Source organism: Sturnira hondurensis, unplaced genomic scaffold (assembly GCF_014824575.4).
Source record: "Sturnira hondurensis isolate 20B ecotype Veracruz unplaced genomic scaffold, ASM1482457v3 Scaffold0001020, whole genome shotgun sequence".
Lineage (NCBI taxonomy): Eukaryota > Metazoa > Chordata > Mammalia > Chiroptera > Phyllostomidae > Sturnira > Sturnira hondurensis.
Window position 1 is genome coordinate 160,467 of NW_028073651.1, and position 13,911 is coordinate 174,377.

Below are 13,911 nucleotides of genomic sequence, written 5' to 3' on the forward strand. Positions count from 1 at the left end.
AGACGGCAGCGCCTCGAGGAAGGCCGAGTTGCAGGGACCGAGGGAGGCAGAGACAGACAAACAACCAGAAAGACGAAGACACAGAGACGCCGGCTGAGAGAGGCCCGCAGTCGCCGGGGTGGGGACCCCCCGACCCCGCCTCCTTCCCACCCCCACCGCACTCCCAGCCCGGGCGCAGTCACCCCGGGCATCGCGCAGCCCAGGGGGGCGGGCGCGGGGCGCGGGGCGCGGCTCGGGCGGGGCGCACGGCGGGCTGGTCCTCGGGGCTACGGGAGCGGCCTTGGGTCCAGGAAACCCCTGGAGCGGATGGGTGGCCCCGGGGGGGCCGGGGGCGTGGAGGCGGGCGGCCGGCACCGCCCCGACCGACAAAAGTCCCTTCAGTTCAGCCAGCGGCAGAGGGGAAGTCCCGGCGCCTGGCTCAACCTCCCTCGGTGCTGCCGAGCCGAGCTGCGCTCCGGCCGCCCTCTCGGCCGCCGTCCCAGGCGGCCCCATGCCCCGATGCCCCGCGGGGGCCATGGACGAGGGGCCCGTGGACCTGCGCATCCCGCCCAAGGCCGCCAGACTCCCCGGCGTCCCGCTGCCGCTCCGCAAGCGCCCGCTGCGCGCGCCCTCCCCGGAACCTGCGGTCCCCCGCGGCACTGCGGGCCCCTTTGTCACCCCGGATCCCCTGCTCGGCGGTTCCAACACGCCGGCGGTCCCCGCGCCCCCCCACGGCCTGGCCCGGCCAGAGGCCCTCTACTACCAGGGTGAGTGTCTCTCTCTCTCTGGTCAAGGTCGGATTGGGGGCCAGACAGGGCACAGGGTCACCAGAGCCTGGGTGCAGAGCTCGGAGACAATTGTAGGGAGCTGGGGGAGCAGAGGGGACAGAAGGACAGAAGCCAAAATCCCAAAGCACACACAGGGGACTCCTGGGAAGGTGGGGGGGCAGGCCCTGAGTTCCCAGGGGTACAGATATGGGAACATCAGGGAGCAGCAACTTGGGACAGAGATCTGGGGGTCCTAGGAAGCTGGGTGTCAGGGGCCCCTGAGGGGCAGAACCTAGAGCCTGAATGCCACACATATGGGGACCCAGGGGACAGTGCCTATCAGTACAGATTTGAGGTGTCAGAATCAAGGAGGCAGAGCCTGAAGTCTCAGGAACACAGAACGACAAACTCTTTTTACGGAAGCCAGGTCTCTAGGCTTATGAGACATCGGTGCTCAGTCCAAGAAACTGAGGTACTTGGCATCCAGATTTGTGGGGTCGACGGGAGTCAAAGGGATAGAGGCTGGGTCCTGAGGATATTAGGGATCCCGGATGTCAAAATCTCAGGAACCAAGACATCAGGAGCCTCTGGGAATTAGGAGAACAAAATCGGAGATCTGAGCGCCTCCGTGTCTAACACCACAGGGATGCAAGGAAACAGACCCAGATCCCGGGGTCCTCATGAGCCAGACGTGGAGGAGTCCAGGCTTCTGGGCACTCAGCTGTGTGTGTTTAACAGGGGTCAGGATTTCATCCGGGGTCACAAGACCAGGTGGTGGTGTTAGTTAGAGGGCTTGGGGACTGAGGATTCTAATAATAGGGGACAGGGCTGGGGAAATCTGGGACTCAAGAAGTTAGGGCCAGGCCCCGGTTGGTGTGGCTCCATGGATGGAGCGCCGCAGCCTGTGAACCAAAAGGTCGTTGGTTCGATTCCCACTCAGGGCACATGCTTCGGTTGATGCACAAGAGGCAACCACACATTGATTTTCTCTGTCCCTTTCTGTCTTCCCCTGTCTAAAAATAAAATCTTAAAAAAAAAAAGAAGAAGAAGAAGCTAGGGCCAGGATAAAAGATTCCGGGGTCTTCAGGCAGAAGTCCTCGGGGCCACCAAGGCCTGGTGTTGGAGATACTAGGACCAGGAAACTTGTCAGCAGTAAGGAATGGGGGCCCTCAAGAATCAGGAGGCGGCAGATAAAGCCAAACACCCTTCCTATCTGTCTCTGTCCCTGATGTCAAGGAAGGGCCATCCCTTGCCACCCCTGTGCCCAGCTCACCATCCCCAAGTAGCCCCCGAAGGGACAGAGCCCTGTCTAGGGCCTCCAGACCTTTCCCAGTTTCGGCACCTTCCACCTCATCGGGGTCCAGCCTGAAGCTGTGTGGGCAGCGGCCCTGCCACAGCCTGCCCTTTCCCGTTCCCCGGGTGAGAGAACCCAGGCCTCAGCCTTCCCCATCTGTGTGCTAGGTAGACACAGATTTTCTGCTGTCAGGGACCCCCACTTTGAACAGGTGATGGGAACAGGTGACAGCACCACCCCCTCTCACCTGCTGACCTACACCCTCTTCCTAAGCTCTCTAACAATCCAGCACCCTGTACTTTATCCGACTTCACCTAAGTCACACATTCACTCAACAAACAGACCCGAGGTCCCTCTGCTGGCTGACGAGGGAGTTCAGTCCTTCAGGGACGCTTTGCCTAGCAGGAGAAAGGGGTCCGAAACTTGAAAAGATGAGTGAAAATGAGAGTGACCAGGCCTGGGGGGACACAGACCTGTTGGGGGGGGCAGGAGCTGTGGGAGCCCAGAAGCAGGACGTGGGAAAGCAGTTTGTCCTGGGCCAAAGAGCAGCTGACACTGTAGGAATGACGCGGGGACGGAGCGGGGACGGAGTGGGGACGGAGTTGAGGGCCTGTGGGCTCGGCCTCACGCGTGTCCTTCCTCTGCCCAGGACCTCTACTGCCCTTGTACCCTACCCCGACCATGGCCTCTCCTTTTCCTCTGCTGAGCCTGCCTCCGCCCCTCTACCCCATGGTGTACTCCATGGAGCACCCGCTGTCAGCCGATATCGCCATGGCCACCCGCGCGGATGAGGACGGAGACACGTGAGTGATAGTCCCCCACGAGTGGAGGGTGCGTGCGAATGGGGAGGGCGGGCCAGGCCTCCACCCACCTCACCCACCACGGCACAGGGGCGCCCAGCTGGCCTTTCTAGTCAGCTCCACCACTGGCTGTGTGTCTTTGAGCAAAGCCCATTCCCTCTCTGAGCCTCAGTTTCCCCTTCTGAAAAATGGGCACCCGGAGAGCATGGACTTTCTAGTCCTGTTCTGGGAGCAAGGGGCTTCCTTTTTTTTTTTTTTTATCACGCTCCAAAAAATGAGACATTTCATTGATTTGTTCTATGAATTAGGCATGTTAAGCTCCTAGTACTGAGCCTGGTAAATCGTGAGTGCTCAATAGCTATTAATTAATGGTATAATGGTTATTCTCTTATAGTAAACCCAGCACAAACCCACATGTAAACCTGCAATAAAAATCACACCAATATACTCACCCTCCCACGTGGAATCTCCTGTTTTCTATGCTAGAGGATTTCATTGTTTCGTGGTCATAACCCACTACATTGATTTGACGATCCCTTAAACTGTTTCCACAAATCCCATGGTTTTATCACCTGCAGTCTGAAGAAGGAACGTATTCTTGAGAAACCCCCCCTGGGAGGGTTTAGCCCGCTGTAGCACATAGTAACCACTCAGCGTACTTGGCCAACAGGCTTCTAATTCCACCTGCCTCAGTTTGAACCTCCGCTGGCCACTCTCTCGCCCCTCTCTGCCTCAGTTTCCCTCCATGAAGAAAAAACTACAACCGGGAACCCGAAGTGAGCAGGGGTCTCTGAGGTGGAAATGAGATGATTTCTCTGAAGTGCGTCTGTCTGGGGGAACTGGTTTGGGGATGGGGCACCGCAGGGAGGGAGGGACTGAACTGGCCTATCTCCACAGGGAAGGGGTTGGGTGCGGGGAGCGGGTGCGGGGAGCAGGCGCGGGGAACGACTGCACTCCTGCTTCACTGCTGGTGGGAAAGGTGACTTCACACCCCTGAGCCTCAGTTTCCCCATCGGGAAATCCGCCGCTCGGAAAAGCGTCTGTCACAGCAAGGGCTCGGGGCAGCGATGAAGTGCGTGGAACGAGGCCCGGCGCACAGTAGGTGCTCAGCCCACGGGGGTGGAGGTAGTTGGAACAGAGCTCCCCCGCTGGTGGTGGGCCACGGTGTGCACCCACGCAGGAGAAAGTGTCCGAGGTAGAGACAGGGTTGGTTGGTCGAAGCTAGTTTCCTCCCCCCCCCCCACCTCTGGGGTCCTCGGTGAAACGCTCCCTGTGTGTCTGCCCCCAGGGGCAAGTTGTTTGTAACCTGTGAAAGCAGGGTGCAGGAGAACCTACCCCGCGCCCCACCCGCCCTCCCCCGCTCTCTCCATCTCCCGCCTCTCCCCCCCCTCCTTTCCCCCAAAGCAAACACTTCTGCCTCAGCTGCTCGTCCGGGGAAATCCCTTCCCGCAGAACTTAACCGCAGCCCAGCTGCTCTGCCGCCCCCACGTCAGCACCCGTCACTCACTCGCAGCCCCCCCTCCCGGCTCTCCCTCTAACCTTAACCCCTTCCGCTGGGGCCGAGGCTTTACGGGAACGGGCAGCTGGCGGAGCCTGGGGGCGGGGAGGAGGGCGCGCTGGGTCTGGGCCCCCAAAGCTGCGAAGCCTGCTTGGGAGGCTGGACTTCTAGGGACTGAAGGGAGCAAGAATCTCGGGGTGTCTGGGCCCCCAGGAGGCTGGGCACGGGCAGGCCGGAAACCTGAGCCTCCAAGAGGGGGGGGGGAGATGAGTGCTGAGTCCCGAGAGGGGGGGCACCGCACCCCTTGATCTCCGAGGGGTGAGGAACAGGGGCGCAGGGCAGCTTGGGGACCCACAAGTGGGGGTGACTGGAAAGTCGTGTCAGCCACGAGGTGGGGGCCCAAGAGACGCTGGAGGTGGGTGCTGGGATATGAGGGACAAGGAGCCACTCGGGGTCTGAACCCCGAAGCGTTCTCCTGCACCCCAGGAATGCCAGGGGGCCCCCAGGCTGAAAGCCTGGGGGGTTCTCCCCAGAAAAGTGAGGTCTCTTTGAGTTGCGCTCCCCTTCCTCCACCCCCTTGGAGGATGGAAGTCGGGGTGCCGGGGGTGGCCGGGGTAGATCCCCGGCGGGACAGGCTTCCCTCCCCCGGGAGCAGGAAGCGGAGCCCCGCCCCGCAGACCTGTTACTGGAAGTCCGAGGGCAGGGCCGCCCCTCCCGTCCCCACTTCCTCCGGCCCCGCCCCACCCCCTGCGGCCCGCGCGTTTATGGGAACTCAGGCCTGGACGGTTTCTCTGAAATCATTCGCTCCCTCTGCCCTCACTTAACCCCGCTCGTCCGTGCAGGGACCCAGGCGGCGTCCTGAGAGATGAGAGAGGGAAGGGACCCCTCTTCAGGGGTCCAGGTCCGGCCCCTCGCCCAACGTGTTTTATTTTAAATTGGACTTTGAAGCATCAGGATCCAGGTTCAGCTTTTCCCCTGCATCGGATCCTCCTGGGAGAGGGACTATACTTCACGGAAGGGAAAACCGTGGCTCAGAAGGGCCACGTGACTTTGCCCTAGGCATACAACTAGGGAGGATTGATTGACAGCCCAGTCTGCAACCCCGAAGTCCTTAGCAGCCCCTCCCCGCAAAGCCCTCCGGGCTGCAGAGTTTCTCCAAGCCCAGCACCTAGGGAGCTTGTTAAATGGTGGGTCTAGGATGCCCATTCCCCAGTCGCCAGGCCCTGGACCCCTAAGCATGCAGTGATGGGTGAGAAAGCAGTTGATCTAGTAAATGGACTTGGAGGAAAGGTTGTCACGGGCTGTGTACTTGCACTCAACCTTGGGCCCTCAGTGCTAACGTCCTCAGGCCCTAAGCAAATAGGCTTCGGCCCACGCACAGTCCTCCCAGATTGCCCTCCCCCTGAAACTGGCCGTTCCAGGTGGGGGCCCTGGGAAGCTGGCAGGAAGTGTGCGCTGGGCAGAGGGAGAAGTCAAGCGGCCGGCCGTGTAGTCTCACGGGGCCTCAGCCTTCTTCCCACAGGGCATGTTGCAGCTGGGGTGGTCTTTGCAGTTGAGCCAGAAGGCTGGGCCTTCTGTGCCAGTCACTAAGCCACTGGATGGCGGCTGCTCCCCTCATGACCTGGGCAAATCGTGCTTTTCAGCAGAGGGTCACTCCCAGAGGGTCATTCCCAGAGACTGCTGAGAACTGACAACCTTCCCAGAAGCTGAGGGACAAGGAGGGATCTGGGTGGCACAGCCCAGACTCCAGAACAGGGACCACATCCCAGTTCGTCCCGCCTTCCTTGTGGGCAAAACTTCCCACACTCTTGCAGCTGCATGTGACTGAGAGTCATGACTGATGAAGGCCTCAGTGGCATATGGTGTCACAGATGAGAAAACCGTGGCCCCAAAAGGGTGGGGATGGGGGGGGAGGACATGGTCACCGGCGTCAGGAATGGCCAGGGATCACCGAGGTGGATTCATTGATCCGGCAGGCAGCCTGTGTTGAAAGAGCGCCTGCTTGGTACCACGCATGACCTTGGCACTGAGCGGTGACCCAAGCAGACAAAACGCTCTGCCCTGGTGGAGTTGGCCTTCTAGTGGGGGGGGGGGTGTTTCAGAGAGGAAGCAAGTCAATTGTGTGATGTTAGGCGATGATGTGGAGGAAAATGGAGCCGGGTGCAAGGGAGGAGGAACATGCTGCTGCCATATTGTTATAGCAGAGGCCCCGCAGGTATCTGGGGGAAAAGTGCTCCAGGCAGAGGGAACAGCCAGTGCAAAGGCCCTGGGAGGCAAGCATGCTTGTTGTGTTGGAGTAATGGCAAGGAGGCCAGTGGTCAGAGTGGAGCAGACAAAGATAAGGTCAAAAGGATTGGAGAGGGACGAGGCAAGGTCACACAGGGCCTTTGGGTTATGTGAGGACCTGGCTCTGAGCAGAAAAGGGGGGCATGGCCCGACTTGGGGCCTAACAGAGTCCCTCTGGCTGCTCTGCCCGGAGACACACCACAGGGCCTCGGTGGAAGCAGGGAAGCCATTGAGTGCAGGAGATGCTCCAGGAGGAAGATGATGGTGGCTGAGGCAGGATGGAGGGACCGGGGGTGGGAGAAGTGACTGGGATCTGGGGGTACTTCCCAAGTGTCCGACACATATTGAGGTTGCACTGTTACGAGTGTGGGGGTGAGAGCTGACCAGCCCCTGATGTCTGTGACCCTCACCCCCAGGCCACTCCACATCGCGGTGGTGCAGGGGAATCTGCCCGCCGTGCATCGGCTCGTCAGCCTCTTCCAGCACGGGGGCCGGGAGCTGGACATCTACAACAACCTTCGGCAGGTGAGGCTGGGGGCCTGGGGACTCAGACTTCTAGAGAAGAAGGGCTCCTGAATCTGAGGGAGGAGGTGCTCCAGATTCCTGGTTCCTGAGAAAGACTGGAGCTGGGGGTCAGGACTGGGAAATTCGGAGGGACGCAGGGCTGGACTGAAGGGCAGGACACGGGTCCCTCACCGTCTCTGTTCTCCAGACACCGCTACACCTGGCTGTGATCACCACTTTGCCGTCTGTGGTCCGCCTACTGGTGACGGCTGGTGCCAGCCCCATGGCGCTGGACCGCCATGGCCAGACGGCAGCCCACCTGGCGTGTGAGCACCGCAGCCCGACCTGCCTGCGGGCCCTGCTGGACAGCGCGGCCCCGGGCACGGTGGACCTGGAGGCCCGCAATTATGACGGTGAGTACCGACTGGGGCGCAGAGTGGGGTTGCCTGGCAGAACCTGGCGTCCTTCTCGGGCTGCAAAGTCCCAAGCTCGTAGTTGACTGAGTCTCCTTCTCCTTCAGGGCTCACTGCCCTGCACGTGGCGGTCAACACCGAATGCCACGAAGCAGTGCTGCTCCTGCTGGAGCGCGGCGCGGACATCGATGCAGTGGTGAGCGGGAGCGCGAGGGCCCCTGAGGGGCCGAGGGGGGCGGGGCGGGGCCCCAGGGGGCGGGGCCGGCGTGGGAGAGCGGCGGCCAGGCCGGTGCGGAGCGAGGTCTCCAACACGACTGGGCCCAGCGTCCGGATGCAGACGGTCAGCTGTTTGGTCATAGCTTGGAGAGACTCAAAGACCTTCCCCCTCTGCCGCAGGACATTAAGAGCGGCCGCTCCCCACTCATCCACGCCGTGGAAAACAACAGCCTGAGCATGGTGCAGTTGCTGCTCCAGGTGGGCACGGCCCCGCCCTTGGCCTCTCGCCCCCCCCCTTTCCTCCGGCATCAACTCACCATCCCCCACGCCCTTCCAGCTCTCACCCTTCCTTCTAGGCCTCACTAAGGCAACCCTAAGACTTTCCCCTCTAGGCTGAGAACTTATTATCCTGGGCCCTCTCCTGTCTCCCCTTCGCCCCCCAAACAGTCCAGGCCCTGTCCAGAGCCTTGCTGACCCTGCCTTCCGGCTTTGGCCCCGTCCCCGCGCTGTCCTTCTGCCCACACTGGACCCTGAACCCTGAACCCTTCCCTTCTCTCACTCCGCCCCTACTTCGGCTGGACCTGGAGACCAGCTCGGGCTGATTCCGCGCAGCCCGCCTTGGGTCCTGGGTTCCACCCTCCTCTATCGCCCCGCCCCTCCCTAGGCCCCGCCCCCATCACCCCCACCCCCCGGCCCGGGTCCCAGCCGGCCGCGGTGGTCCTGACGCGCCCCTCCAACCCGCAGCACGGCGCCAACGTGAACGCTCAGATGTACTCTGGCAGCTCGGCGCTGCACTCGGCGTCGGGCCGCGGGCTTCTCCCGCTGGTGCGCACGCTGGTCCGCAGCGGCGCGGACAGCGGCCTCAAGAACTGTCACAACGACACACCGCTCATGGTGGCGCGCAGCCGCCGGGTGAGTGCGCGTGCCGGTGGGGGTGGGCAGCTGGGGGGGAAGGCTGTTCCGGAGCGTGAGTCCCTAGGTGTATGTGCGCGCAAGGGAGCCACCACGTGCGTGTGCGTCTGTGCCAGTGTGTGGAGGGGAGCGGGTGAGTGCGTGGGTATGAGGTCCAGCAGGGTGGTGAAACTGAGGCACAAAGAAAGCAAGCGACGAGTCCACCTTCCCGTACTGAGAGAGAGGTGGCGCTCGCTGACAGGCCCCAGAAGAGAGCCCAGATGGAGGAGGGAGTGGCCTGGTGGTGATCCCCCCATGTCCCTACAGGTCATCGACATCCTGAGGGGGAAGGCCACGCGGCCTGCGCCCGTGTCACAGCCAGAACCCTCCCCAGACCGAAGCGCCACCACCTCCCCTGAAAGCAGCAGCCGTCTCAGCTCCAATGGTGAGAAACCTGCTCCCAATTGCCAGCCCCTCAGCTCCCTCCTCCGTCAGAACCACCCAGGAGTTGGGGCGCACGCCCCCTTCTCTCTGGATCCAGCCTCTCACTGCCCTCACCCTGCTCTCTCTCTCTCCTTTCCACAGGTCTTCTCTCCGCATCGCCATCCTCCTCACCCTCCCAGTCTCCCCCCAAGGACCCCACTGGATTTCCCATGGCTCCCCCCAATTTCTTCCTTCCTTCCTCATCACCACCTGCCTTCCTGCCCTTTGCTGGGGTCCTCCAAGCTCCTGGCCGGCCGGTGCCCCCATCCTCAGCTCCAGGAGGCAGCTGAGAGGGATGGGGGGGCAGATCTCGGACTCATGAGGAGGGACCTCCCAGCCCCGTGGAGTCACCCCTCCTGGAAACTGTGAAGATCTCACTCTGCCCCCCCCTACACACCCCTTGTTTGGAACCAGGATTTGCACAGAGGCACATATATTTACCCCCTCTTCTGAACGCAGATACTCCCCATCTGGTCGCCCGCCCCGGACTCCTTCCTTCATTATTCTCAGGCACCCGTCTCCTGTCTGGAGTTCCACCCCAACATGTATCTCCCTCTCCCCCTTCCAGACCTAGTGGAACTGGGGAACAGCCGCTCCCCTCTGCCCTCCGCCCATGACGAGGGAGAGACGGGCTGTCGTCAGGCACTTACAACGATGTAAATTATTAGGCATTTTTGTTAGATTCCTTTTGTAATAAACTATTTTTGTACCATATCCCTGGCTTGGCTGGACCTCTTTCGTGAGGCGGTCTGGAGGAAGTGTGTTTGGGCTGTATCCAGCCAGTCCCGTGAGTCTCAGACTGGCGATGACGTGTGTAGGTGACCGTGGGGCTTCCGCTGTGTTTGGATGTCCTGTCATTGTGCCATTGTTTCTAGGGGTGACATAATATGTGACACTGTTCCAGGGGGCCCTGTCAGATTCCACAGTGACCCTGGGCATGTGTGTGTGTGTGTGTGTCTCTGAGGAGTGCTACAGCTGACTGTTGTGTGCCTCTGGTTGTTGCGGGCTCTCTGTGCGTGGGCATTTGTGGGACCTGTGGTCATCCAGTGGTTGTTTCTGTGTGACTGTCTCACTGGATGTGACTCAGTGGCTCCAGGCCTCCCTGATACACAGTGTCTGCATCTGGCCTCAGGACACATCCTGAGTGTGAACCAATCAGGATTGCGTTCCTGTCAGGATAACTTCCTGTTACCACTGCAACAGAGCCCCGCACATTCAGTGGCTGAAAACAGCGCAAACGGATTCTCTCGCACTTCTGGAGGTCAAAAGCACAAAATCAGCTTCACTGGACCAAGGTCAAGGTGATGGCGGGGCTGGTGCCTTCAGGAGGCTCTAGGGGAGAATTCCTTCCCTTGGATTCTCCAGCTTAAAAGGACGCCTGCATTCCTTGGCTCCTGGCCCCTTCCTTGGGTCTATAGCCTCTTGCTTCCATCTGGACATCTCCAGCTCCGATCTGCCCCCCTGTGGACGACCCTGCGATTACATTGGGCCCGCCCCGGAGAGTCTCCCCGTCTAGAGATCCTTATCCTACTTACACCAGCAAAGTCCCTTTGCCGCATAAAGTGACGTCACAGATCCCAGGGATGAGGAGGAGGATACCACATCCTTGGGAGCCTTTCTCAGCTGAACCTAGACTTCAGTCAGAGAACTGACGTCCCTAGGAGGACAGAATACGGATAAGAGACTTGTCGCAGGGACTGACCTTCAGGAAGGGAAGACAGACACGCAGTGGTGACAGCAAGGACCAGCTGGACGCCCCCCCCCCCTGCAAGGACTAGAAGTCCATCAGTCTCTGCTGCCCCAGCCTTGAAGAAAGGGCCGTCCTTCGGGAGAAGCTGGTGACCTTGGTGCCATTGTGTTGGTGACCCTGTGGTCCGGTGTTTCTGAGTGACGGTGAGTGTTTGGTTTTTTTTGTTTTTTGTTTTTTTTTTGATCTGGGGCTTCCTCGGGCCCCTGTGTCTTCGTAGGTCACTTGTGGCACTTGTGAACATTTCTGCTGCCCCGACCCCTCATGCTGCCTCTGCGGGGCCGACATCTCCTGGGAGGCGCTGTTGAGCTCCAGGAATGGCTGGGGGGGGTGTGCACGTGCATGTGAACTCGCGTACACAGGTCCGTGCACACGCACTTCCGGGTCAGCTCTGAGTGGGGAACCCGTCCTCGCCTGGGCCTTCCGACTTAGGGGGCCCGGCGCCTTTGTGCCTGTTGCTGACGCTGGGCCTATGTTTCTGAACCCGTCTCTGGATGTGGTGTCCCCAGACCTGCCCAGCCTGGAGGGTACGCTGGTTTCCTGCGGCTGCCGTAACCCGCGCCCACAAGCTTGGTGGCTTAAAACAGAAATTTCTTGTCTCACAGTTCTGGAGGCCAGAAGTAGAAAATCAAGGCGGGGGCAGGGTCGTACTCTCTCCGAAGGCTGTGGGGAGGGTCCTCCTCCAGTCTGTGGCTACGCCAACCCAGCCTCTGTCTCCAACTCCCCACAGCCTTCTCCTCTGTGTGTCTGTATCTCCGATTCAGTCTCTTTGTTAAGATTTTATTTACTTACTTATTTTCAGAGAGAGGGAAAGGGACGGAGAAGAGAGGGAGTGAAACATCAATGTGTGGTTGCCTCTCATGTGCCCTCAACCCAGGCATGTGCACTGACTGGGAATCGAACCAGTGACCCTTTAGTTTGCAGGCCGGTGCTCAATCCACTGAGCCACACCAGCCAGGATTCCTCTTCCGTCTCTTACAGAGACACTCATCATTGGATTTAGGGTTCATCTAAGTAATTCAGGTTGATCCCACCTCAAGGTCCTTATCTTGATTACATCTGCAAAGACCCCTTTTCCAAATGAGGTCACATTCACAGGTTCTGGGGACACATCTTCGTGGGGGCCACCGTTTGATGCACTACTCAGGGTGACTGTTGGGCGCCGGAAGCAGCTGCGTGAGAGAACTTCCCACGTGGCAATCCCACCACCTGCGCCAGGACTGATCGTCTTTCCCAGCAGCGCCGGGTCTGCTTCGCTGCGGCTGCCCTGCGCGCAGCGGCCAGAGCGCCGCCTGGGGCAGACCCTAGAGAAGTGACCGTAGAATGGGTGAGCATCGATCAATCCGCACTGTGTTGTGGGGTCTGCGGTTCTTTGTGGCTGTGTCCGGTCACTTTTTTTTAATCTTCACCTGAGGAAATACGTTCATTGATTTTTGGAGAGGAGAGAGAGAGAGAGAAATATGGATTGGTTGACTCGCACGCATCCTGGCCGGAGACCGAACACACAACCCAGGTACGTGCCGGTACCAGGGACTGAACCCACAACTTTTCAGTGTACGGGACAATGCTTTCACCAACTGAGCCACCTGACCAGGGCGCAATGTGTGACCAGTCTGAGAGTGTGAACTGACTGACGTGATGACGCCCATACTCCAGATGAGAAAACTGAGGCTCAGAGAGAGCAAGTCTCCTGTCCAAGCCCAAGTCTGCCGCCTTCAAAACCCACATTCCTAATCGCGGGGGACCACCTGCCTCTCAGGAAGGTTGTGTGTGGGTGTGTCTCTTGTCTTCAATGTGTGTGTGCATCAACATAAGGACGCGCACCTACGTGTGTGTGCGCGACCGTAAAAGGCATAAATAAGGGTCAGGTGTGCCACCGAGGGCACAAGCCCTGGAGTCAGAGCTGAGTTCAAGCCCTGCCCTTCTGCTTCCTAGCTGTGTGGCCTTGGTCAGGTGAGGTCACAGCCCTGATCCTCAGCGTCCTCATCTAAAAAAACTGACGGCACTGGCTGGTGTAGCTCAGTAGATTGAGCACGGGCCTGTGAACCAAAGGATCGTGGTTCGATTTTCAGTCAGGGCACATGCCTGGGTTGCAGGCCAGTTCCCAGCAGGGGACTCACGAGAGGCAACCATACACTGATATTTCTCTCCTTCTTTCCTTCCCTTCCCCTAAAAGATAAATAAATAAAATCTTAAAAAAAACAAACAAAAATAAATAAATAACTGAGGGCAGCCCTGGCTGGTGGGGCTGGGTGGACTGAGCACCAGACTGTGAAGCAAAGGGTCGCCAGTTCAACTCCTAAGCAGGGCACAGGCCTGGATTGCAGGCCGGGTTCCCCGGTGCAGGTCGCGTGAAAGCCAGCCACACACTGATGTTTCTCTCCCTTGCTCTCTCCCTTCCTTTCCTTCTGTCTATAAATAAACAGAATCTTAAAAAGAAAAAAACTGAGGGCACAGTGATAGCATTTACTTTGTAGTGTTGCCATGAGGATTCAACTTGAATGATACGTGTACGGTGCTTCTAACAGGGTACAGCGCTGAGAAAGAACTCAGTACATGGGCATTGCTGTTCTGATTATCGAGGACACCGAGGGGAAGAAAAAAACTAGAAGTGATAGGACAATTCTTTGCTCTGATTGAAAAAAGGGATAACAAGGGCCTTACCTGGATGTGCGTGGGTTAGCTAGACTTTGTACCCTGCTGTCAAAACAAAACCCCAACAATATTGTGGCTTCAATGAGATGGAAAGTTTGCTTTTCTCTCATGCGAAGGCCTAGTTCCTACCCAAGCCTAAAATAGTAGCTTGAGAATGTCAAAGGCTCAGGCTCCCTCTACCTTGTTGCTCTTCTGCCTTCAACTCACATTTCCACCATGTGATCCAAAATGGCTGCTCCAGCTCCCACCATCACATCCACAGTCCAACCACTGGGAAGGGGAAAAAAAGAAAGTCAATTGTATGCCTCGGTAAGGCTACAACCTAGGGGCCATACACATCACATTCCTTTGGCTAGAACTCAGTCGTGTGTCTAGATC

The 13,911-nt window shown here is 59.0% G+C and overlaps 1 protein-coding gene across 1 annotated transcript; it reads left to right on the plus strand.

The window, feature by feature from the left end:
• Window positions 1-253: 253 nt before the first annotated feature.
• On the plus strand, window positions 254-9,842 carry BCL3 (BCL3 transcription coactivator). The gene is made up of 9 exons (XM_037058174.1): window positions 254-746; window positions 2,690-2,843; window positions 7,041-7,149; window positions 7,337-7,541; window positions 7,649-7,737; window positions 7,938-8,015; window positions 8,502-8,669; window positions 8,976-9,093; window positions 9,234-9,842. The coding sequence occupies exons 1-9, from the start codon at window positions 491-493 to the stop codon at window positions 9,419-9,421; spliced, it is 1,365 nt and encodes a 454-aa protein (XP_036914069.1). The 5' UTR covers window positions 254-490; the 3' UTR covers window positions 9,422-9,842.
• Window positions 9,843-13,911: the final 4,069 nt, after the last annotated feature.